Consider the following 26661-nt stretch of genomic DNA (forward strand, 5'->3'; position numbering starts at 1 on the left):
AAGAAACTCTTCACATATCTTATACATGGCAGGACTTGTTGAATCATTCAAGTCACAAAACAGAATCAAGAAAACATGATTTGAAACCTTGTGTTCTTTATAGACAACTCCACTTTGGGGAACCATATTGTGATTTGTGACACAACATTGTACAAATAATGAATGTTTATGAGTGCAATGGACAGAATATTTCATGAGGGGAAAGATGAAATGATACATTCACTCTGCACAACCTCATTGAATGAATACATAATTTCATCTTTCACTGAATAAAATATCCTGTTCATTGCAAAAATGAAAAACATAATATTTCTTTTATATAACACCAAAAAATAGAGCCTTGTCATTTTCTGTTTTATGACTTTAGAAACAAGAGAGAATGTGCGAGATCTGAGATCGAGAGAGTGCCAAGCGCTATACGCTAGCATGCTGTCAATCAGTATCCTTGATCGCATGCACACTGCAAACACAAGTGTATTTATACGTACGCTGTGTGCTGGACTCTTGGCGTGCATGCAAATGGAACAGAAATCGCTTGGATCCAAGATAGCACGGTTAATGGAGCCACAATTGCACGAATGATGACGTAATAGTAAAATGGGACAAGTGATCAAATGTCAAACAACCAATCAAATGACAAGGATCCATTTAGGTGTTATATGAAGAGGGATGTGTACAACTTCCGCCTGCTTACTCCCCACTGTTCGCCGTTGACGTGTCCCCTGCGACAGGCCCATTCTGCGTCGTATTGAAGTCCTCTTGTCTGTAAGACTCTGGAAGCGCCACGCTGTCATCATCGCCATGGTAATTGACATTTTCTAGGTTGTACATTGTTGAAGGGGCCTCAAAAAATCTCTGCACATGTAATCACAGAAAAAAAAAAGAATAAAGTATGTGACAAACATAATGGGATTACTCCTTGAAACAATACCAATCACCTAAATATTTCTATCCCTTACTTAATTTGGTTTCAAAAATCATATTCTTATGAGTCCTTTATTATTTTACTTCTGAGATGCTCTCCTGTAGAAATTCGGTTTAAATTGATAAATATTACCAGGCAACATTTTGTTGATTTTGTGACACATGGTCGCAAATGTATTGTACATTGTTGTATCTGAGAAAACATTTTAAAACCCTATGCTAAAGTACATTGTATTTACATTCTTTCACTTGAAGAAATCAACAAAACTCAACATTTTACAAAGCAATTGAATACTAACGACATTGTAAAGTGACATATATCTTAACACGTTTCTGTCTATAATCAGCTTGTAGTTTGAATGTCTGACCTCCCTCTAAAACTGAAGTCACGTGAAAACAAACAGACAAAAGACAATAAAACTTCATTTAAATCAAATTGGCAGAGAAAGCAGCACAATATACACAACTCGTTTGATGTGACTTTTACACTCGTCCCTCTCCCCACAAAATAGAGTGAGTGATGTACTGTATGAGCATTACTCACTTGTATTGATGGTGGATATCTGAGTCCAAGCTTTTGACAAAAGAAGGCAATCTGCAAAAGGAAAAGCAGAGTAATCAAACACATAAAATTTAAAGAAACAAACTTTATGTAGAATGTCATATTTTTGGTAGAAGTCACTCTTATATGCGACCTCCTGTGCTCTCATACTGTTAATATAAACATTGGGTGCTATTTCATGTGGGCTCATTCAGTACAGTTAATGACAGCCACCGACTACCAGTTAGTAAATATCAGCTACAATCTACATTGTAGTAATGGATTTCGGTTAATGATTTCACACGCATACCCGAGCAGATATTAATATCAATAGTGATATCAATGTTGATACTTTACTGCTTTCTTCTCATTATCAAAATTAGTACTTTATTACAGTTTGTTGACAACTTCCCAGCAATACAGTTTTGTCCTCATATTTACTAATGAATGGATTTTGAAAAGAGAGAAGAAAAAAAAAACAACAACAACAACATGAGCTACAGTCTAACCAAGAGCTTTATAATCATACTTGCCGCTCCCAGTATAAGAACAATGAATAAAACAGCACCATGTCCAGGGAGCTATGGGAATGCCGTAATCTAAAAGTAGAATGCAATCATCACATCTAATTATTCTTTACCAGGTACAGAATGAATGCGCAGTAGAAGAACAGTACAATGGCGAGGAGTAAAAACATGGCCCAGTGCTGGGGTAATGTGGGTATGAAGACCGCTACAAAGTACAGGTTGATCGCTATGACGCCGATAGCTAGTAAACCACACACCAGAAGTACAAATCTGCAACGAAAAATGTGGCAAAAAATCATGTTACATCCTTGAAAGTAGGAGGACAGTATGTAGGGGGAGGAAGTACAGTGTATCTAAGCATATTTCCATCAAATTTTTAACAATTCTATTCAGATGCAAATTGTTTACTATCAGCTTGTCCACTCATTTTCCGTACATTGATCATGAATAAATCACTAACAATATCATCAAGAACAGTATGTTTCTCCTGCTATTACCAACCTCTCCATAGTATGATCACACGTTCAATTTGTCTTACAATAGACCAAGTGATTAAATAGATGGAACCAGCCTGGGGGCTTTCTGGGTCAAATGTCAAATGTCAAGTGCACGCAATATGTCATTACTAGATCTACGTGACTACGAATGACAAAAGATCAAGAAGTTTGTGTTACGAGTTGTACCAACTCACATGCACTCATAAAGTGGTTGTTACTGAGTACATTTGTTCGAGTTCCAGCTCATACCATAGATACCTAATATCACTCAAAACATTGCCCCAGATTATTTGTTTTTATCTAGGATGCCAACAAATTTGCATTGGTCTGTCAAAACAAAGATAATAATAATAATAATAAATATCATTTATAAAGCGCTTATCACTAAAGTTTCTATTAAAGCACTAAGCATCTCGTAATGGAGAAGAAAAGTACTAGAAAGGAGAAATTCAATCATGAAATAAATAGTAAGATGAAACAGATACATGTCAAATGTATACTTAGGTCATCTATAAAAATTTTTTCTTTTCAATAGCTACAGCTGAAAGATGATATGACATCATGACAGAAAATAACAGAAACGATCCACACATGGAGATGACATAATTCTGATCTGATTGTAGTGTTAAGGCTAACACATAACACATAAAATTTAAACCATTCCTCAACAACCTTCTCACCCAACCCCCCCCCCCCTGACAGTTGACCTTTGACCTTTGACTCACATTCCATTCTTGAAGGACTCCATGAGAGGCTTACTGCTGGTGAAGGTCAGGATGGGAATGAGGGCAAACGGAAGCTGTGGAGAGAACAGGAGAAACAAAGAACATCTTTCACTGCATTCACAGTAATTCAGAAAGTATACACGGGAGTTATGATGAAAAGGAAAGGCCAATTTCGGGATGGAAATAAAAAGCGAGAGAAAATGAGAAAAAGAACAAGGAAGGAGGGATAAATGAAAGGAAGTAAAAACAGACACATGACGGAGAAAATAAAAGAGTAATAGAAAAACAGGCAGAAAGCAAAAGACAGAGAAGACTCAGGGTTTCTAAAAAGAGGGAGCAACTGTCATAGCTCATAAAAAGGACAATTGGCATACAAGATATGAGACTGCATTCCTACCTTTAAAGATATGAAAATTTCCACAAGTACGGAGATACGACTTCTTCTCTTTTCAGGTGTCTGGGAGATGCCTTTGATGGCTCTTGTGAGACAAGTAAAACCTACTGTCATAAAGAACTTCAAAATCACTGGCACAGGAGCTTATGTGGCTATCGAGAGTATTATTAAACGACTAAAAGCAAGCAACCTCCGGACCTACAGTTAAGTCTCCACCAAAGGACAAGGTACTTGTAAAACACAATATTTTCGCAGCATAAAATTTATGTGAATTGAAGCCGACAGCCTTTTTCGCGGTTATGAATTTTTCGTGAGTTGCCTCTATACATTCAGTGCATATAGTGTAGAAAAGAACTTTCGCGTGCATCTTAATTTCACAAATCTTGGCTCTCGCAAAATTTGCGAAATTAAAATGCACACAAACATTCCTCATTTTACAGTAATTAGGACCACGTGCCCAGCTCTGGGGGCATTATTGGTGCTGCCAGCACACTTAACGCGAGGACCTCTACAACTTGAATGTTTAATTCCTTTGAGCCACAACTACTCCTCGTATAGAGATTTGCTAGTCTCACGATAGCAATGCATATTTGTAACAAACTTTGTAAGAGATGTGGAAGTCACACTTATCAGTCATCCAGTCCAAAGCAAATCTGTGGTCACTGGTCGTGTTTATAGGCAGGTGGATGTCACACACAGGGTCTTTTTTTTTTTAACTACATAATTTCTTTGTGGTCACTATAGGCAGGGTGTTGTTATATACAGGTTGCATACCTGCAAACTCATGAGGACATTTAGCAGATCATTCATCCCAGTGAGATTGTCGATGCCACTGAAGATGGCGATGAGGATGGTGGGACAGATGGCGATTGATCGGGTCAGGATGATCCGCCTCAGCCGGGACCACTGCAAATTCAGGAATCCCTGCACGCAAGACCAAGGATGGGAAGACATCAACAGGCGGTGCAAATTCAACATGTCTATCTACAATCGTACTTCTCAATCTCTCGATTTTACCTTCCTATCAATCTACTTCTCTATGAAGGTATGTGTATGTATCAAGGACTAAACATAAGCGGTGGCGCAGGGCCACTTATAGGGCCACTTAAAATTGATGTTGAGCCATTAAAAAAAAAAAAAAACAACTAGAAATGTCGCTTTGGCGACTGGTATGCCTCCGCCATAATGCATGATTTTCCCAATAGGTCTAGATAGTACATGTGGACAATGTGTGATTACATTTTCACAAAATTGGCAAAATATTGAAATGACAAGTTTGTCACAAATGTGTTGAATGTTCACCTTCCTTGACGTAGGTTTAATTGGATGAATAGGAGAGCATGTATCTAGGGATTTAAGGACTTTAACTTGACTTTGACCCATTCATACATTTAGGCATTGAGTAATTTTCAAGGTACAGGTGTGGAGAAAAAGTGCAATTTCTGAATTGAATAGTAAATTGTTACCATTTTCATCTGACCCTTGACCCTAAAATTCATAAGATAATCACTTTCAGGTAGAACATGCATAATATGTACTAAGTTTCAGGATAACTTGAGCCACTTCGAGATATGGAGGAAAAAGTTAGTTCAGCACTTTCACTTGATCTTTGACCTTTTGACCTTTGAGGCAAAAAAAAGAAGAAAAAAAAAAACTTTCCAGAGAATTTCTATTAGGTTACACATGCATACACCAAGTGTAAAAAAATAATAACCCTGCTGGCATTGCATAAATATGAGGGAAATAGTAAAATTTTGAAGTGTTACACTTGACCTTTGACCCCTGACCTTTGACCCCATGAACCCTACATTCTCTAGATAATCACTTCTAGTCAGTACATGTATATACTATGTTCCATGAAGATACCTTGAACAATTTTCCAAGGCACGGAGAAAAAAAAGAAGTTTTGATATTTTTACTTGACCTTTTGACCTTTGACCTTTGACCTCATGATCCAAACTTTCACCAGAGAATCTTAATTGGGTAATACATGTATACACTAAGTTTCAAGAAAATATCTTCAGGCATTCAATAGATATGGCGAAAATAGTGAAATTTCAAGTATTTGACCCTGACCTTTTGACCTTTGACTTTTGACCTCATGACGCAAACTTTCACCAGAGAATCTTAATTGGGTAATACATGTATACACTAAGTTTCAAGAAAATATCTTCAGGCATTCAATAGATATGGTGGAAATAGTGAAATTTTATGTATTTGACCTTGACCTTTTGACCTTTGACCTTGAGCATGTGCACCCAAAAGTTGATAGGCACAACTTCACCCCCTAATACACACACATGCCAAGTTTCATTAGGATACCTCAACAGGTTTTGATAGTTACCTTGTCCACAAAATTCGTTACGGACGGACGGAAGGACGGACGGACGGAAGGACGGAAGGACGGACGGATGGACGGACAACCCAAAAACATAATGCCTCCGGCACCACTTGGTGGCGGAGGCATAAAAATGGGTTATCTTTTGGGGGCCTGATCAGGCAACTAATATTCAAAATTGATCTTTATGTGTGCTTTTATTTCAGGCTACCACATACGTACCTTTACCAGGCCACCAAAATTTCAGATTTCAAGATTGAAGTGGCCTGAATGGGTCGCCAAAGGAAACATACGTGTCAAACATTTATACGTATAGCTATAGATCAATCCGTCTGATCTTTCAATATTCCTATACATTTATATATCCATCCATTATGTATCTATCCATGTATCTTTCTGTTTTCTTTCTTACAATTTTTCTATGTATTTATGTCTTTTATGTATCTACTTATAGTGCAAACTCCTGCCACCTTATACATGATAGATTGATTCACACTTTTTTGGGGGCCTAATGTAGAAAGGTTTTCTTCAGAGTGACAGGAAGAGAATGAACACAGCCTTTCAGTTTCTTTCTTATATGCTTAACAACCTTCAAACAAACTTTTTTCGAAACAAATTTCAAAAAAACTTTTTCTATACATCATTGGTCTCCTCTGGCCATACATACCTCCATGGCAAACTGGCCGGCATACGTCCCCGTCATTGTTGAACTTTGACCCGAGGCAAGGATCCCGATTGCCCAAATGTAGAGGGCGGGGCTGCCGTACTGACAGCCTAAGAATACACCCTGATAAGAGAGATGAAAAATATAGGGAGAGATGAAACATATAGGGAGAGATGAAAGATATTGGGAGAGATGAAAGATATTGGGAGAGATGAAAGATATTGGGAGAGATGTAACATATAGGGAGAGATGAAACATATAGGGAGAGATGAAAGATATTGGGAGAGATGAAACATATAGGGAGAGATGAAAGATATTGGGAGAGATGAAAGATATTGGGAGAGATGAAACATATAGGGAGAGATGAAACATATAGGGAGAGATGAAAGATATTGGGAGAGATGAAAGATATTGGGAGAGATGAAAGATATTGGGAGAGATGAAAGATATTGGGAGAGATGAAAGATATTGGGAGAGATGAAACATATAGGGAGAGATGAAACATATAGGGAGAGATGAAAGATATTGGGAGAGATGAAAGATATTGGGAGAGATGAAAGATATTGGGAGAGATGAAAGATATTGGGAGAGATGAAACATATAGGGAGAGATGAAAGATATTGGGAGAGATGAAAGATATTGGGAGAGATGAAACATATAGGGAGAGATGAAACATATAGGGAGAGATGAAAGATATTGGGAGAGATGAAAGATATTGGGAGAGATGAAAGATATTGGGAGAGATGAAAGATATTGGGAGAGATGAAAGATATTGGGAGAGATGAAACATATAGGGAGAGATGAAACATATAGGGAGAGATGAAAGATATTGGGAGAGATGAAACATTGGGAGAGATGAAAACATTATAGGGAGAGATGAAACATACATGTATAGGGAGAAATGAAACACATTCTGTTATATAACTTTTCACATGTACTATATTGAAGATGTGCAAGAAGCCTTCAATTATGTAACACAATTGCATCTCACTCATGCTTTAGTAAGTAATCATGAACCATGTCCACAATACTGATAGAGAGGCTCTGCACACTAACAAATATTCTCTTGAATCACACTTGGAACACCTGCTGGCTCACATATCAATGCTAGAAGGTGCTATATATTTGTACACAGTGATGTCTTTTTGTTATACCTACCAATGTGAATGGTCACCAATTAGAACCCACTTAGGACTTACAAATTTTACACAGTAATAGAATAAGAACATGGCTTTTTAGTGACAGCACTCAAAATATGCAAGTGTTTATGGCAAGTTAAGCATACAAAAAAAAAATATTCCAACGCAAAAAGATTTGTTGACGTAAATTGCACTCTGATGAAAAATTCCCCGTACAAAAGATGATTAATATATTTCTATTAATTCTGTTTACATTTTTACATACTCAGTTTGGGAAGATTGAATTCCATGCATACTTTACACATTGAAGGTGGGCAATGATAAACACTAGACAATAAAAGGTCAGTATTGAAGTTCCACACAAAATAGACAAAGCTAATCTGTATTCATAGCACACTTGATGTATCATGACTCCATGCATATTTAGAATATTTAGAGTACCACATCTACCTCAAGAAATTTATGATTTTCTTCATCCATTCTGGTGTATTCAAAATGTGTGACACAGAAAGGTCCATATGTTGGACATGCAGAGCGCAAACATGGACAATGTACTCACCCCTTTGTAGAGATCAACATTTTCCACCAGCGTGTCGTTGTCTGGAAATATGTCGACATATCGGTCCAGGTGGTTCTCGACGCACTTGTCATGCTAAAAAAGGTGAACATGAATATAGGCCAATTTGGTTTGGGTACTGTTTTTTTTTTTTGTTTTTTTTTTTTATGGTAATTTCTAACTGGGGGGCTTCATGTACACCTAACAAATGATAATTTATGCACTGACATACACTTGTAGGAAACACACCTGACTCATTGCATTACCCATAGAAAGTGTTTTTGATCTTCTTCGGAAGCCACCAGTTATGGCCGCCATAAGTTACAGTGCTCAGGGGGGCATTTCATGAAGGAACTTGTCAGATAAAATGTCCGACAAGTCAATTATATCCGACAAGTTCAGAGAAATCAGCCAATCAGACTAAAGAATTTCTCAAAACTTGTCGGATATAATTGACTTGTCAGATATTTTATCCGATAAGTTCCTTCATGAAATGCCCCCCTGAAGTCGGATTCATCTACGATACAGCAGTACGTCTAATCACTGGATGGATATTTGTCAACAGGGAAAATTTCTATGTCAAACTCATTACTTCTTTTCCCTTCTGCAGAGTACTTATGAAAATGAGGGGATGGCATGAATATCTGATCATCAAGAAAACCACTACCTGGGGTGTTTGTTTTTTTCTTAAATTCTATCATGCACTAACACTACAGAAATTTCATGTAATGTTCAACAATAAACATTACATAACTACATCTGTATGGATACATGTATGCTATCGATGCACTGGAAATTCCTGCCAGTTTCAAGAAACAGATGATGCAAGATTTGATGACTCTATGGTCTAACCCATTGAAGATAAATCCTGAGTACTGTAAAAGTGGAAATTTCCGCGGTGTTGAAATTTTCGCGCAACCAGAAACTAGCGCGAAAATAAAAACACGCGAATATTTTTGCTTGCCATATGTTCCCGTGCGTGATGTCTTGATTCCACGGAATTAAAAACACGCGAAACTCTTCTGACCCGGCCTAGCGCGAAAAATTAGTCGCGCGAAAATATCCACTTTTACAGTATACAATGGGCTGGTGTCTATCGAAAATGTGTGTTACTGCAAAATTAGCCTGTCCTCAATGGGTTAAGAGAGCGTGAATGAAACATGACAAGGCTGCCTCACTTCCAAGTGTACATTGTAATTACACCTTGTGGGTATTTTGTTTACTGTATAAGTGGTTATTTTCGCACGAGGAATTTCTGGCGCTCAGCTTGGTGAGATGAATTTCACATTTTTAATTCCACAAAATCAAGACGTTAATTAGTGGAACATATGACATGCCAAAATATTCGCATATTTTTACTTTCAGGCTGGTTTCTGGTTGCGCGAAATGCGCGAAAATTTCCCCTTTGCCAGAATTTCCACTACAATACAGTATTGTATAGAGAGGGGAGGAGAATGCACTGAATGAACCTCATAGGGATGAATCATAATGTACTATATTCCTCAAATAATGCAAACTTCCCCAACGCTCTCACAGTATTTAAAGTCAAGTGTCTTTCGTGGGCCAATATAATATGAGATATACATGTACATGTATATCAAACTGATGTATCAGTCATTTAATATTATACTTTATACTTTGTGTTTGATTTAGGCAATAGTACAGTCACCTTCACACATGGAGATATCAATATAGACTCTCTGAGGCTGCGTAGCTCCAGAATAAATGAGTGCGTCTCTGGATCTCAAGTCTACAAGACTTTAAATATTTTGTACCAGTGTCCACAATCAAGTAGCACTCCTACATTGCTCATACATGGGGCAAGTAATGCCCATCTCCTTGTTGGAAATCTCCTCCTTTCCTACCAATTCTGAGTTGGTCTTGTGGTAGAGGCCCTCGGCAAAGACGGCGACAACGAAGAGGTTGATGATGAAGGAGATGAGGAGGGCAATGCTGGCCTCGATGAAGTAGTACATGTTAGCCTCCTTCACAGCCTTTTCCTTGCTTCTGTCCACATCTCTGGACTGGACGAAAGAATGTGTCCACATTTCAGTCATCTTTTCTGAGAATGGTTGCAATTAATGTACATATAGAAAGGCAGTGAAGGCTGAAGCAAACTCTTTGTGGCAAATATACTACCACAAGCATGGAGCACACACCGGCCAAATTTTTCTCAACCAGTGACAGGTGAGAGGTCAATGAAAGGTGAGAGGTCAATGAAAGGTGAGGGGTCAATGAAAGGTGAGGGGTCAATGAAAGGTAAGAGGTCAATGATACGTGAGAGGTCAATGACAGGCGAGAGGTCAATGAAAGATGAGGGATCAATGAAAGTTGGCAATGACAGGTGAAAGGTCAATGACAAATGAGAGGTCAATGAAAGGTGGCTATGGGTGAAAGGTCAATGATAGGTGAGAGGTTGATGAAAGGAAAGAGATTAATGAAAGGTGGTTATGATGGGTGAAAGGTCAATGATAGTTGACAGGTCAATGAAGAGTGAGAGAGTTAACAATGTTTCTCACCTTCACCAACGCCGAGTGCAGGTAGATGTTGTGGGGCATGATGATGGCGCCGATCACGCCTACCGCCTGCAGAACCACCTCCGAGTTACATGTCCCACATGACGGCACAAACAATCCCTTCATGACGGCTCCTTGGTCAGGGGCAACTGCAATATACTGCATGAGGGGAGAGAGAGTCACTCATTCCTTGTATGTTGACCAGTTTCATCATGACTAAGAATTTTGTCCATACATGTACCTTCAGAATAATGGCTGCTGAATAAAGACAAACACCTTGGTCAACAATTGTCCAACATCGCAACATCTAATCCTTGGATTACATTAGATTCCAGCCAATGTTTTTAAAGAGGAGCAAGTGACTTGAATGGCTCATAACTAAGTACTGGAGGAGGGATATACATGTACACATACTTGAATACACTAGTAGAGACCAGTTTATCACAGTATATATCCCTTCCCTTCCTGCACAATTACAATCAATATTGTGCATTTCTTTATTTCAAACATCATCTCTGGCACTCGTGAATTGTATATATTGTGGATATGAGCCTCCTACACTTCTGTCCTTTCTCATACCTCTGCAATCATTTGATCTCAAATCGAGATACCTCGGCTCAATACCTAAATACTTGGCCGTCATTCTGCTGAAACTTGGTTTAATACAGCATTTCTGGTTCCATTCCTTCACTCTAACAATTTTACGGGAGGATAATATTGGCTCTCATGCTCTACTCACCTCATAGCCAAAAGTGATGGCCATTACTGTGATCAGGAAAGCAAAGAAAGCCTCTAGCCTTCGTAGACCTGGGACACAAAAACAGGAGCAAGACTTGGTATGTTGAAAGATATTGTTTTACCAGAACATTACGAACATATGAAGTATAAAAATACCAGATTTCCCGATTATTACATCTGGTGCATGAACTGCACTGCCATTGCATTTGATAATGATAATTTGATGATTTTATGATATAAAACTAACAGTGACAGTATAAATGTTTGGGTTTTTTTTTTTCTCTCTAATGGACAAGCATAATTCAAAGCATTTTCTCATACAAAGGCACACTGATCAAAGTGGGTTAAAGGTTTACAAGTGAGTCATCTTTCAAAAGATTTTTATGCAGTAAAAATATCATTCAAATCATGTTTTTAGTCTGTAAATTAGCAACTACAACCCTTTCCCCTGAAAGTCATCACTGCTTGGTAATACTGCAACAACACAGCAAACATGAGTTAGAGCCAACATGGACATGATAAGGAATTCAACTCCAATTCTTTATCACACAAATCTAGTACAAGGGCTTACCATATTTATCAAGAAAGAGGAAGACAAATGTATCTGTGATGGTGATCAGCACTCCTGCATATAGTGGAATTCTGAAATGAAAAAGAAAAGAAAATTGGATAATTCAATGGCTTCTACAGCTACACATAACTGCATATTTCATGCAGTATATATGAATTCTGTTCAAAGCAGCATAAAGTGGAAATCTTCGAGGTGTTGAAATTTGTGCGCATTTCGCGCAACAAGAAATTAGCGCGAAAATATAAGTATGTAAATATTTTTGCTTGCCATACGTTCCAGCAGTTGATGTCTTGATTCCGCAGAATTAAAAACACATGAAACTCTTCTTACCCTGCCAAGCGCGAAAAATTAGTCGCGCGAAAATATCCACTTTTACAGTACTTTCATATACTATTTGGGCTAAAATTTTCACAGTGTTTTATTCTCACAAATTTTGCAAATTGCCTTTGAACTGCAAATATAAAGACATGCAAAAAAATGTCATTAAACTAGATATATCGCTACGGCGGCTGATATGCCTCCGCCATAATGCATGGTTCTCCTAATAGGTCTATAGTACAATGTCTTGACAATGTGTGATGACAGTTTCACACAATTGGCAAAATATTAAAATGACAGGTTTGCCACAAATGTGCTGAATGTTCACTTTCCTAGAACTAGGTTCAATTGGATGAATGATTAAAATGTCAGAGTGCAGGTATTTGGGGAACTGATGATTTTTACTTGATTTTTGACCCTTTTATAAGTTTATGCATTGAGTAATTTTCAAGGTACACATGTATTGAGAAAAAGTATAATTTCAGTATCAAATGGGAAAATAGCATTATCTAAACCTGGCCTTTGACTTTTGACCTCACAGTTCCAAAGAGAATCACTGTTAGGTTGAACATGCATAAATATGTAAGTTTCATGATGATACCTTGAGTTACTTTTGAGATATGGAGGAAAAAGTGCAATTCAGCACTTTCACTTGACTTTTGACCTTTTGACTTCTGACCTTTTTGCAAGAAACTTCCCACAGAATATATATTGGGTAATACATGCATACATCAAGTTAAAAAAAAACAAACCTTCAGGCATTGCATAAATATAAGGAAAGTAGTGATATTTTGAGGAGTTGACCTTGACCTTTGACCCCCTGCCCTTTGACCCATGACCCCAACTTCACTAGATAATCACTGCCCATCGGTACAAGCATATACAGTTGAACCTCTCGTATCCGGACAAGTCGGGACCGGGGCTCGTCCGGATAAGGGATTTGGCCGGATACGGGAGACTCAATGCTTTATACATGTAGAGTCTACATATACATACACATGTACATGTACTTATGTAGCCCATTGTAGTACCACATGTAGTAATGTTTATACTGCAACCTTTTCATTGTTACACTAAGTAACAGACCCTAAAATAGAGGTTCGTGTTTGCAAGAATGAAATCATTTTCTTTTATAAATTCTTGGGATGATTTACCTATATAATTATTAAGAAATGTATCCGTTGGGAATCCCCCTTTCCTCCCGTAATTATTACAAAAGATAAAAAAATCACGGCGAGATTGCGTCCGGATAATAGAGAGATCCGGATAAAGGGAGGCCGGATAATAGAGGTTCAACTGTATACTAAGTTCCATGAAGATACCTTGAACCATTTGCGAGATATGGAGAAAAACATGAAATTTCAATTTTTTTTTCACAAAATAACCTGTGACCTTTGACCTTTGACCCTGTGACCCTAAAATCCACACAAAGTATTATCCCCCAAGGATATACCCTCATACCAAGTTTGATGTAAAACTCGACAAACAATACAAAACGGGACGGACGGACGTACGGACGGACGGACGGACGACCCGAAAACATAATGCCTCCGGCCACTTCGTTGGCGGAGGCATAAAAATGCAGAAAAGATGACAATCATGGTAACAGCAAAGAATAATTATGATATCGTATCATTTTCTTGTGGAGAGAGACGGGTGACTTACTTTCCATTGGAGAGGAGGTAGAAAGCGATGGCCGTGCCGATGACCTCCTGCATGTCCGAGCCAATGATGGCGATCTCCACCATGAGCCAGAGGACGATGCGGGGAGCCTTGGGGTACTCCCGGTAGCACACCTCGGCCAGGTGCATCCCTGTGACCACACCCAGCCTGGCGGCCAGCCGTTGCAGCAGGAGACCCAGCAGCGTGGCCAGCAGGAGCACCCACAGGAGCTGGGAGAGTGGAGGAGAGGGGGAGGTAGAGGGGGCAAAAAGACCGGTAAGTACACAAGAGAAGGGGGAGATAGTCACACTGAGTTGCACTTTCTCTTGATAATCGCAAGCATTAGATCTGCGACGCGAACGCTAAGACAGCAGCAATTACAGCTGTAGGCCAAAAATGGTGTTCTGCGAAGGTGCAAGATAGCTGTTTCCATTGTGCTATCTGGGGAGGCTGAGTTGTCTTAGCATTCGCATCGCAGATCTAAAGCTCACTAATGTGTGGTGTCAAAACATTGTTGTTGTTTTTTTCAGGGAGAACTTACTGTAAAACCAGAAATATTCATGAACTGGAGGCGTCAACCTTTTTTGTGGCATGAAACTTTCACGAATTGTTGACTGGCATTCAATGTATTGTGTTTACAAAACATTACCCAGGCATTAAACAGAATGATAAAAGCATATAACTGTATAAATGATATATATACCTCTGCATTCTATCTTTTGTTCTTTTTCTTTCTTTCTTTCTTTTTTTTTTTTTTTTTTTGCTAGTCGAGTGATATTCCTGATTATAGCCCACAAACAATGGCTGCACTCTGGGCATTGCTGTTGGTCCCTAAAAGAAATCTTATTTTTTTTTACTTTTTCTTTAGTGAGGCTTATAAATCTCTGATATGTCACAGATACACAGACACAAACGCACACAAACATACACAAACACATACACCCATACAAACACACACGCTTGATTAAAATATCAAAGAGAGAGGTGGTTTAAGACTTCCTTTTCATGGTCTTTTTACGGCCAGATTTTACGGCCTTTTGTTCTAATCTCACAAACACCCAAACCAGTCAACACTACTACCGGTACATTTTCAATATGTTCCATAACACCAAACCAATGATACCAAGCACAGGCGATGCTTATTTCCTTCCTGTCCATGCTTTAACTACTCACATTGAACTCGGCAATAAATCCAGACTGCAGGTCAGACTCGATGTTTCCTGGGTCCAGGTACGCGATGCTCATGAGGAAGCCTGGACCGGTGAACGCCCACAACTTGCGGAAGCTGAAGGCATACTGCCAAGTGCAAAGATAAAAAGATATGACAGAGATGGGGTCAAGAGAGGTAAAGCCAAGTGCCATCTCACTGGAGGCCCATTCTCATTGGGAAATATTGCAACATTTAAAAATTGCAATATTTGAGCTCTCAATTCACTCATAATGCTAATAGGCGCATTTGGCTCAGCTGTCTGATGCAATGCAACTACATGTATGGCTATGACTATTAAGTTTGCAGGAAAGAGCCCAGATACCCAGTGGAAGTCATGTGACCAACACTCTGATCTTTGCAATAATCACAGCGCTCTTTTTTTTTTAATACTGATCATATGGCTGAACTTGCAAACTGATGTACTTTAAAAGTTGAAATTTTGGCTCATTTTGCTCAACCAGAAGCTAGCGTAAAAAAAAATAAAAGCACGCAAATATTTTTGCATGCCATATGTTCCAGTGATTGATGTCCAGATTCTGTGGGATTGAAAAACACCCCAAATTTATCTTACCCAACCGAGCATGAAAAATTAATCATGCAAAAATATCCACATGTAAAGTAAAATCTGAAAATTCATACAAAGAAAAGATGTAACTCATATATCTTAAACATCTGTGTATACATACAAGCAAGTATGGTAAAGTTTCGAGAGTGACACTCACATTGTCCTGGTCTGGGATGGGCACTCGCTCTTCAAAATACGTCCCTCCATTTGTTGTCGGTGCAGTGGTGTTAGCAGGCGTCGTCTCATACACTGCCTGCTGACTGCTTGATGCAATTGGAGCTGGTACAAAGATGAGAGAAAGTGTACCTTGTGGCTCAATCAGTTACAATGTGGGTCCAATGCTTAGCAAGCATCAAATGACTTTCGTACCCCACTATGAGATTATCAACTACTTCATGGACAAATAACGAAAGCTCATATATATGATATGATATGATACCATTATAAACTATCCATGGATTGTCTACAACCATGCAAATGAACCAGATTAATTGGCACAAAGAGGTGTTTAATAGCATTCACTCTGGGCCTATTACATCATCAGAGATTAAATGAAACATTTAGTGCTATTGTGCCTTTATAAGGATGGTAGAGTTGTTGCTGAGATGGGGCTTCAGTTTTTGAACTTCTTTGTGAAACAATGAGAAACCGTTTATGAAAAATAGCTTACAAAATTTCTAGGAGGAATTCAAAGTTTACAATTTGATGAAAAGCTGTCTTGAAATGGTTGATATCCAAAGACAAAGTAGTCCTAATAAAAGTTGGGTCCCAACTTTCATTAGGTTTTTGGATATCTCAGCTATTTCAAAACCAATTTTTATCAAATAAACCTTGAATTCCTCTTAGAACTGCTCTTTCATATATCATGTTAAAACAGGTTTCTCATTATCACACACACACACACACACACACACACACACACACACAAATTCTCCTTCTCAACCAAAACTACATCCCATTAATGCTTCAGCTGGCACCTGGCAGAACGAGGTTGAACAACATTTGCTGGTCAAAGGAGGGGAGGGGAGATGAACATCATTGCCTTGTGTCTCTTTAAAAAGATGCACCACACCTGTCTTCCAATCCAACGTTCATCAATCACCACTCCTGTAGCATCATTATATACAACTTGTATCATTCTAATCTAAGGAACGTATCCACTCAAAAACAACGTCCAACAAACAAAATGTAAAATCTGAGAAGTATGCAACATGTACAAGACAGTAGTGTACGGTTTTCTAATTTAAGCTTTCTGATTATCAATAGACAAAAGGAATCCATACCCTTTGTAATATTGTAACTAAATAAAAAAGTACCCATCCACCATCATAAAAAGATATAGGGAATAGTGTTCAGAATATGAGCAATTCCTGCAATATCACTGAAAAATGAAGTACGTAGAAGAAAAAGGCAAGACTTATAATACTACCATATGTTGACAACAAGGAAAACTGCAGATGGAAAAAGACTTGAAGAAATGTATGATCAATAGTGAGCTACATGTACATGTACTTTGTACATACACAGCATCCATGTAAAAAGAAGAGTATTCATAAATACAAGAATGAATATCTCATTGAGTTCAGTAATGAAGTAATCTTGTTGGTATGTTATATTACGGGTACATGTTATGAACATACATGAGGACCACGTAAAACAAGGTACTGTTAGTTTACTACACACATGCAAAGAGGTTTTGAATAGAAAAATGTGTCAAAAGGTGCAAAACTGTAATCTCCACAAGGTGGACTACAATGCAAGTAGAAGAGAAAAATGTAGTCTTATTAGGTGCCCTGATGATTTATGATATACAGTAGGTAATCAGCAACAATGACAACACTGAACAGCTACAGCTACAAATTGTTATGCCAAAAAGATTCACAAAAACAATGTTAACTTTAATAGAACTATTCTGCAAGCCTGGGATTCATTATTTGCTCTGACTTTTTTTTTAAATAATGCAAGCTCCTGATAACAGCAGAGCAGCTGAAATTATTGTCAACTTTCTATAAAAGAAGAAAAAAATCTTTTCAGGACCATAAGACCTCTATTAAAGTAAATGAGATATCAGACTACACCAGAGGTACAGCTGTATTTGTAGTCAGTTGATGGGTTCTACAGTAGCAGCCTTTCGAGAAGCCTAAAACCACATTTTAATAGCCTTTGATTCCAAAAGTTCTCATCTCCACAAGTTCATTTATAGTTCTGTTATACTTTGACTATTAAAACCAGGTGTTTATTTGTTGTTTCTATTCTGCTTTTGTTGATAAAATGACTGATTTTATACTATTAAACTTGTTTTTTAGCACTTATTCCATTTTGATTGAGACACCATATTATATTATACAGAATATCTCAGTTGTGCACTTACACTGTCTTGCACAAGTAACATCATAATAACAAAATTGAATCTTGTTTCATATTGGTATGATAAACTGTGGCAATTCACTGCTCACTTTAATAGACTTTGTTCAAGACTTTGGTCTGGAAGAACAAATTAATCTGTAAGCCCAGGCTCAGATAAAGGACAAAATCAGGGACACTTACCGAATCTGACATTTGACCCCTGATCTTGGCTGGTCATTTGGAAATCACCACCACCACCATTGGCTGCGAGAATTGAATCAGAGCCTAAATGTTAAGATCAAAGAGATGAGGTGCATTGATGGGTTAAAGGAAAAGGGGATGAAGAAAGAGAGGAGAGATTAAGAGGGAGTGAGTAAAAGGTACATGTATGCCAACAGCAGGTCACAAGACTAATTATTTGACATGCAAGGTGCGTGACGAAGCTGAAAAATGTGTCATAAAAAGCCCTGTAATTCTGGCTGTAAAGAAATACTTGAGCTAACCTTTTAAAGACTGCATTCAAACACTGACCATGCCTTATAATACACAAATTCTCAAGTAGCATTCTGATATCATGGCAAAAAGTCACTAAACGGAAAACTAATTGAATTCTAAACTTATCTGTAGGCTTCAAACATAAATTTGGGTACATGGGACCATAAAGTGTTACCGGTCTTTCATCACTTCATATTTTGCTCTTGAAAAGTTTAATACCCTGCAGAAGGCCATTCGGCCATCTCCTTCTGACCATTATTTAGGAAACAGATACTTTTCTCAATGAACTCATGTTTGATAGGGATCAAGGTATTTTCCAAGACTAATGAGGGATTTATCAAAAGGATGAGGCTTTATAAAAAGTGCTATGTGCTATCAAATGAAGATTTTAGAAATAATTAGTATGCAAAGGGGGATTTACCTAATCTTAACCCAAGGTTCCCATAACTTCTGTTTGCACAAAACACATCTTGTGCACATACATATGATTATGTGTTTATTATTTTGGAATGATTATTAACTGTCCAGATCGTTTGTGCTCGTCTGTGAATTGGCAATTCATGCACAATGTCACTCTGCAGTGTTTACAACACCCAGCGACAAGCGTAGTTACAATGTGTATCATCTTCAAATTGGCAACATCCAGTCATGATAACTGCATCTTTCATGTCTTCAAGTTGCTGTATCTAACCTATATAAGTGCTTATAGTGCCTTGTATATCAGAGTAGGTTGTATCTTGTTCTCTATGCTAAGTGCAACATCCTTTGGTATAGAGGGTGAAGTACCCGTGGGCAATATTTTGACTGAATGCTACATGTTGCCAAGTTCTGACTGTTACATTTCTGTCTTCCTCATGTACTGTATGTACGTAGGTGTGTGAGTGTGTGTGTGTGTGTGTGTGTGGGGGGGGGGGGGGGGGTCTACGAAAGTGAATCGATCTTAAAGTGAAATTTGCCAAACCACTGGAACACCATTTACAAATGATACAGACACTAACTGGGGAAATGGAAGTAGGGTGTAAAAGTCCAGTTCAGTGCATGCAATGTGAAATTGTGAAATTATCATCTAAACACACACATCATAGTGATGGCTGAAAAGTGTACATGTCACTCCAAAAGTGTGCTTGCAAAGCCTTCTCTGTCTGAAGTGTGATGATTTAAAAAAAAAAAAAAAAAATGTTTAATAAAGACATGCACAAAAGACAACAGAAACCACAAAAGGTAAAGTTAAAGAAAGAACATGCACATGCAGTTAATACAATAGATTATATAAAATGAGGGCAGTGAGGTCAATGTTAAGATTTGATTTCAACCAAACTTCCTTCACAAATTAATTAGTGTTACTGTTACATGCCATGCACTCAAAGCATTCCTCACAGCATTGCTACCCCATCGCTCTTCCCACACTGACCCTATAATATTTTGTGATACCCATGCATCACTTGTTCCTCTGTCAACAGAAGAAAAAAAGGTTTAAAACAATATAACTCAGGGAACACACAAAAATAACAGCACCACTCCAACCCACTTTGCTGGCACAAGCATTGAAAAACAAAGAAACACCCAAACAAAATACCACAGACTTTCCTGAATTGCACAACATTTCATGAAACAGGGGAGAATAACAAAATGCATGACAAAACCCCTCACCCTTTTTAACAGACACTGATGTGACGATATTATCATACATATTGCATGTACAAGCATATATAGTGTAGCAGAAACTTACTGTATCAACTGATTTTTAAGTATCAGAGTACGATATACAGTGTACATTATATGTATAATTTAAATAATTAGTACATGTGTACAAATGTACATGTACACTTTGTACATGTACACTGCATGCCAGCATATCATTTCCTTCACACAAATACAGTGAAGCAGTCCCTTTCAGCATACTGTATACGCTGTTATTTTCGCGTACAGATATTTTCGCGAATGAGGAGGTCAGTCTTTTTTGCGAGATGTTGTTTTCGCGAACTGACACCTACGCCAATTTAAATGTCATATCACTCTAGCCTCTAGCGACATTTTCACGTGTTGTTAAATTCGCGATCCAACTGTGATTCGCGAAATTCGCAAAAATGAAACCCTCGCAAAAATAACAGCTTATACCGTACATGACATAAATGTCACTAAACACTATCAACAAACCATTACAAACATACAGTTTTGTGGCAAACACACACATTCCCAGATTCATGCACTGATGCATGAAAACTTTATTTTCCATGAGCTTGCCACACAACATAACAACATTTTCAAGGTGGCACATCTTAACAGTGTGGTCATTCCGCATTCTCAATTGGCTTGCACAATAACATGGCCTAGCAAATAAATGTAAAAAAAAAAAAATTGCAGGAGAAAAAAAAAAAAAAATCTTGCCAAGAATACTGGTAGTTATTCAAGAAATGATAAGCTACAATAAAAGCAAAGCACATTATACAGAACTGCATTAGTTTATGAAATGCAACAAAAGTCAAACTTTCAAAACAATGACTGCTTTATGTTGTTTTACAAACTGTGCTGGTATCAAAAGCTGATGATGTATATAAAATAACAATTCCTCATTTAATAGACAAAGAAAACGACATACAATGTACGTACATTGTACATATCGGTACATACATATAATCAATGTACATTGTACAGCATCATAAACATGAATGAGAGCTGTATAATAACAACATTCTCTTCCAAACTAAACAGAAGCATACTTTCTTTACAAGATTCCACGCAGAAGCAAACAGTATTCTGATAGTAACATGTGTATTACAGAAATATTAGGAAAATTTCAAGACTATTCACAAACTTGATATTCAATGTACCTTGATCACCCAATACATGTGATGAAAGCAGAGGACCAGAAATTACTATAGAAAAAGGAAAGTTCGTGTGCATTTTACAAGTTCTGTAATTTGTGAATTTTGTGAGAGCCAAGATTTGCGAAATTAAAATGCACACAAAAGTTCTTGCCTACACTAAAATGTGTATACACTGAATGTCAGAGGCATTTCGCTAAAAGTTCATGCTGCAAAAATATCTTGCTTTACGGTAGTCCTTGGCCAACCAACCAATAGCAATGACCCTGTATTTCAACATCCATGCACAGTCTCTAAAGAGTTTCCCATGTGTTCTATAAAACATTTCTGAATTGTACTATGCAAACCTACAATGTATAACAAAAATATGGTTGGATCACATCAATTGGGCATGACAAGAAATGTGACCCTTTACCACTGACATGACATTGATAAATTCAGCTCAAGATGTTTTATGTGAATATCATCACACACTCTGAACAGCATGGATTAACTGGTGTATTAAATGGAGGAGGCCCTCTATAAACAAAGAGTTGTGACTCACTGTTCTCTCCAAGTGCATCATTGTGGGATTTTTGACTGGTCTCTCTCTTTGCTGAGAAGTCTTCATCGTATTCAACCTCCATGTGTTCCGCCAGTGGGAGCTCCTGTAACCATGGTAACCACAGTGGGAGAATGCAGACATAAAAAGTTAGATTACGTGACAGATTAGCGTGAAACTCCCCTTGCCAAAAAGTAGGGTGCCAAAATTATGTCACCTTTGATTGGGAAAAACAAAAAGACATCTGAATTTCACATGATAAACTTTACTTCTTTGCAAACCATTGTCAGTTTAGTAGATCTGAGGAACACCACACACTGGTAACGCCTGACAAGAGATAGAGAAATACGTTAGCAAGTAAGATGAGGGAATTACTTGATGAACATGACTTTCTCTCTGGAACACAAGCATACTAGGTTTAATATGTAAAGTGTGATTCCACACCATGTTACAGTTGGGTTAACTCTTGTGCCACGTTGGCACGCCCGACTCAGACGATGGCGTGCCAACTTCGCATACATGTATTCTGCTCAAACGCACAAAGCCGCCCAAACCGATCGATGAATAGCCAAATGCCACGGTACAATTAAAGCGTTTCTCGCGATTCCATTCCTGTCACATGTTGCTTGCATTTTATGTGGTGAGTGGCTATCAAGCGGTGTTCTCTACTGGATTTGCAGGTAAATTCTAGGTTTCAGGCACTGTATTGTGTGCAAAAGTCATGCCTCTACAATAATTGAATGTAGTAACAGTTCATTTAAAAGTACAATTGTAAATGTCGTAACTGGTCATTTAAAAGAAAAGTGATCATAGATTTGTCATACAATTTACATCAAAGCAAAGCTTGGAATTTTCGTTACAACTTTGCTCATTACATGTCCAGGGTAACGAAAATCTATTGAACAATACATAGATTTGAAAAGCAGAATGTTTCCCCAGAGCATGACTACATTGCTTTCTCAGAATAATGTGGCACACATAAAGAGTTATTAGTACTTAGTAAAATAGTGTGTCACACAGTACATGTATATGACCAAAAAAAAGTGACATAAGGAGTAAAACATGACAAACAATACACTGTATATCTCCATCATCATCATCATTCATTCATTTTTTTAAAAATCTAACTTTAATTTTAACCATTCCGGATGGATTTGAGGAACAGTCTACACTTGGAGCAGTAGGTGAGAGATCAAGAAAATTAGCCGGCATACAGCTGTACAAGTGTACGATCTGTAGATAAGATAGGACTCTTAATGGACAACTCTCTGAAATTCACACAGAATTTATTTTTGCATTTAAAAGTTCCACTTCCTTTCTGAAAGCAGTAAGACTAAGAGCTTAGTTTAGAGTGTACTTCCTTACTTCTCATTCAATCTGGCTTTCTATATAATGTACAGGGAAAATCTGATGAAGAAAATGAAGGACATTTCATCTATATCTGACCAGGAGTGCTGTTCACATTGCCAGTGAAGTTACTCGAACTTAGAAATTTTGTGAATTTTAGGTGAAAGCAAGGCAACATTATATTGACCCAAAATATGACTTCTACTATGTGCAAACTCATGGCAGAGTTGATGAGATTATCACATGATTTGTAAAAATGTATGTTTCCTCATAATACCACTCTTTGGTGAAAATATGTAAAATATCAAAATTCTACAATTTCTTATATATGCAAGACTTTCATGAAACTTCCACAACTAGTTTAATCTGAGTTTGCTAAATTTCACCAAATCAACTTAATACATAAATATGGTAAGATTGCACTTTGAAATAAGGCTAAGTAGAGAATCATCCCAATTATTGTACATTTGCATCAAGGATAGTTTTGTAGCAAATCACCACAAAGTTTGTTGAAAGATTTTAGTCCAATGGTGAATAATGTCTTACTCTTGCATATAATTATATTACATTTGTCTGCTCATAAAAACCAAAGGAAAAGGAAAAAAGTTTTAAAAAAACCATCTGAAATTCAAAAGATACCTAATGCGCTTTACAGCATGTAAATAAGATAGTTTTGGTTGCGAAACAGACCCTTGGCTAAACTCTTTTGATAAAACAAGCATGGCAGGAAATTCAATTTGTGAGGATTAGTTCCTGTCTGTAACAACCTTGCACAATTTTGCGGGATGTCTGAGAGGTAACATGATTCTTGGCAACATTCCCTCAAGTCTTCAAACAGGCTGTCAAATATGGTATGTTACAGAGGTTGGGAATTCTTTAAAATGTCATTGAAATATGCTTTTACAAAATGACTAAACTTGCAATACCTCACACATTTACATTGTAACATAAAAACAGGAGTATAAAGTAAAACAGACTTTTGTGAGATTGAATAGCGTGTAACTTGAAAGCTCTGAATACAGGCACAGGTGTACATTAACTGAAGTCAAGTAGGCAAAGGATACATTCCAACTGGCTGTAATTATTAAAACAGTTGTCAATTTTCTATTGATGTACAAAAGAATTCCACAGGTGCATCTGTGCCTTTGGTGGCGGGGTTTGATGCCGCCGTCTTGCTGAGCAATCTGAAGATTCATTTTGAACGTTAACTTAATGTTGGCTATATTTTGCTTGTTTATCTATTAAATGAAACGAAATCTCACTTAATGATAAAGCTCATTAAACAAAGGTCAATCCCTTCAAGAAATGTGTGCAAAAGTGTAAATCAGAGCTGTATCATGTGAAAGTGTTTAAAACTGTACCCTCCTGGAAAGCCGGTTTTATCGCTTTTCCACTTGATTCCTCCAAATAAAACTGATATGGAATAATCTTCCAGTATAATTATATATTAATAGATATATCAGATTAGTGGCCGGGCACGGCCAGTCAAGGAATTTTCATTTTCATTTCATCATTTTTTGCGCAATTTCTATTCGCGCATCCCCGTGTCTTTACCAGTATATACCACCTATCTTTTATAAGTAGGGATGGCGAAAAGTAATTACCATCACAAAAACATATTTTCGTTAGAAAGTGGCTGATGATTATGCAATGAGATATGAGTCAATTGTCTTCCTATCTGCGCGGCAGATCCAGTTTGCCACATGCTTCAAATACTTTCGAGTGGCGGCATCAAACGTGACTTCAAAGGAAATACGACAGTTGTGACTCCATTCTCTTGAACCTCCTTGCATACAGCATACATTGTACATATCATGTACAATGTACATCAGGAATTGTAACTATGTCACATGAGACGGTGTTATATTCACAATCACATGTTAATTTCAGGCATGAGTGGTCATAAATGAATACAACTCACTCCAATGGCTGCAAATTTGATTGCCACTCAGTCGTGAACTGGAATCGTGGTGACATGAATTTTGGGGAAAAAGAATGCAATTGTAAGGAAACCCTCAAAATGGTTTCAGTTACTCAAATACAGCACACTAAACTGTAAAGTTCACAGATATAACATTGTTGGCTTTAATATTATAGTTGGCTTACATAAGTGGTGATTAGCTAATTAATACTGTATATGCCAAAACATAAATTCACAAGAGTATCAAAATATTTCATGAAATGGGACTTGTATATTGTCGATTTTGTGAGTGGTTGAATTTGCAATCACAAACTGTAGTGACAGAATGAGAATTGAAATTATTGCTTTTCACTTCAGAAGAAAAGTTAGTGACTTTCTGCACTATGCGTCTTCACCTAGCATTCTGGTAAAAATGTTAACACAATCACATTCTCTGTAAAAGGAATATCATGTAGCATGGTTATTGTTACAGAGGTTAAATGCTGAAATTTCATTGAAGACAAAAAAAAAAAAAAACATGCAAAAAAAAAGAAGAAAGCATCACGTAATTCTCCATATCGCGTATAGCCGTTATACAGCGATATCAGCTATCGATATCAACATCCTGGTATTTTTGCTGGGAAGCTCACTTCCGGTAACAGCTTTGAAATGTTATACCCTCAATGAAAGTGCGAAGTTTCATCGTTCTTTTTCTGAACTGTTCACACATTCATCATGGATGAATTTCAGGGAATGACAGTGCCACAACTGAGAGAATTTTTGAACAGTCGCGGTGTTCCAAATGCGGTGAAACGACGACAGGAACTCGAGACACTCGCCACGAAAGCCAACGAAGCCGTCGTATAAAAGCAAGAAAGCATCGATCGCCAACTGGCGCGCCAGCACCGGAAGTACCCTTCCCAGCACATCCGGGTACTTTGAAGGGAATTTTTTGCTATCGATAGCTGATATCGCTGGATATCGGCTATATGCGATATGGAGAATTGTTAAAGCCAAACAACTGTTTCTGAGAGATAATCAAAAGAAAGAGCTCTGTAGCAGAGATTGGGGATGATGACGTAAAAATGGAGCAGGAAAATTTCAGCAATAAACAAAAACAAAAAAAAAGAATGAAGAAGGTGATGATACAAAAAAAAATGACAAGAAAGCAGGGACAATCAAAATGCATGTACAGAATAAATCAAAATGTGTAAGAGGGATCACAGAGATTAGAGGAGGGAAACAATGTATCTACAGCTAAAGCATTCATGAATCAATTGTGTTTATCAAACTTTTTTTTCTTTTTAGCTGGAGGTGTAGCT

General features: G+C 37.6%; 1 protein-coding gene across 1 annotated transcript; it reads right to left on the reverse strand.

Annotated features, from left to right (window-relative positions):
* Positions 1 to 690: 690 nt before the first annotated feature.
* Positions 691 to 15449, reverse strand: LOC140243926 (natural resistance-associated macrophage protein 2-like). Its single transcript, XM_072323596.1, has 13 exons — positions 15284 to 15449; positions 14114 to 14340; positions 12131 to 12201; positions 11561 to 11628; positions 10825 to 10980; positions 10171 to 10329; positions 8309 to 8401; positions 6614 to 6733; positions 4383 to 4532; positions 3215 to 3288; positions 2106 to 2262; positions 1469 to 1519; positions 691 to 855 (listed from the first exon to the last, which is right to left on the reverse strand). Exons 1-13 carry the CDS (start codon positions 15353 to 15355, stop codon positions 691 to 693), a joined length of 1563 nt encoding a protein of 520 aa, XP_072179697.1. The 5' UTR covers positions 15356 to 15449.
* Positions 15450 to 26661: the final 11212 nt, after the last annotated feature.

Source organism: Diadema setosum, chromosome 20 (assembly GCF_964275005.1).
Source record: "Diadema setosum chromosome 20, eeDiaSeto1, whole genome shotgun sequence".
In the NCBI taxonomy this organism is placed as follows: Eukaryota; Metazoa; Echinodermata; class Echinoidea; order Diadematoida; family Diadematidae; genus Diadema; species Diadema setosum.

Excerpts from the sequence above, each read along its gene's own strand:
- LOC140243926 (XM_072323596.1), bottom strand. The coding sequence starts at position 15,355 with ATGAGCATCGCGTACCTGGACCCAGGAAACATCGAGTCTGACCTGCAG. Across the intron at positions 10,330-10,824 it reads TGCACTCGGCGTTGGTGAAG|TCCAGAGATGTGGACAGAAG; the intron begins GTGAGAAACATT and ends TCTTTCGTCCAG. Across the intron at positions 4,533-6,613 it reads CCGGCCAGTTTGCCATGGAG|GGATTCCTGAATTTGCAGTG; the intron begins GTATGTATGGCC and ends TCTTGCGTGCAG.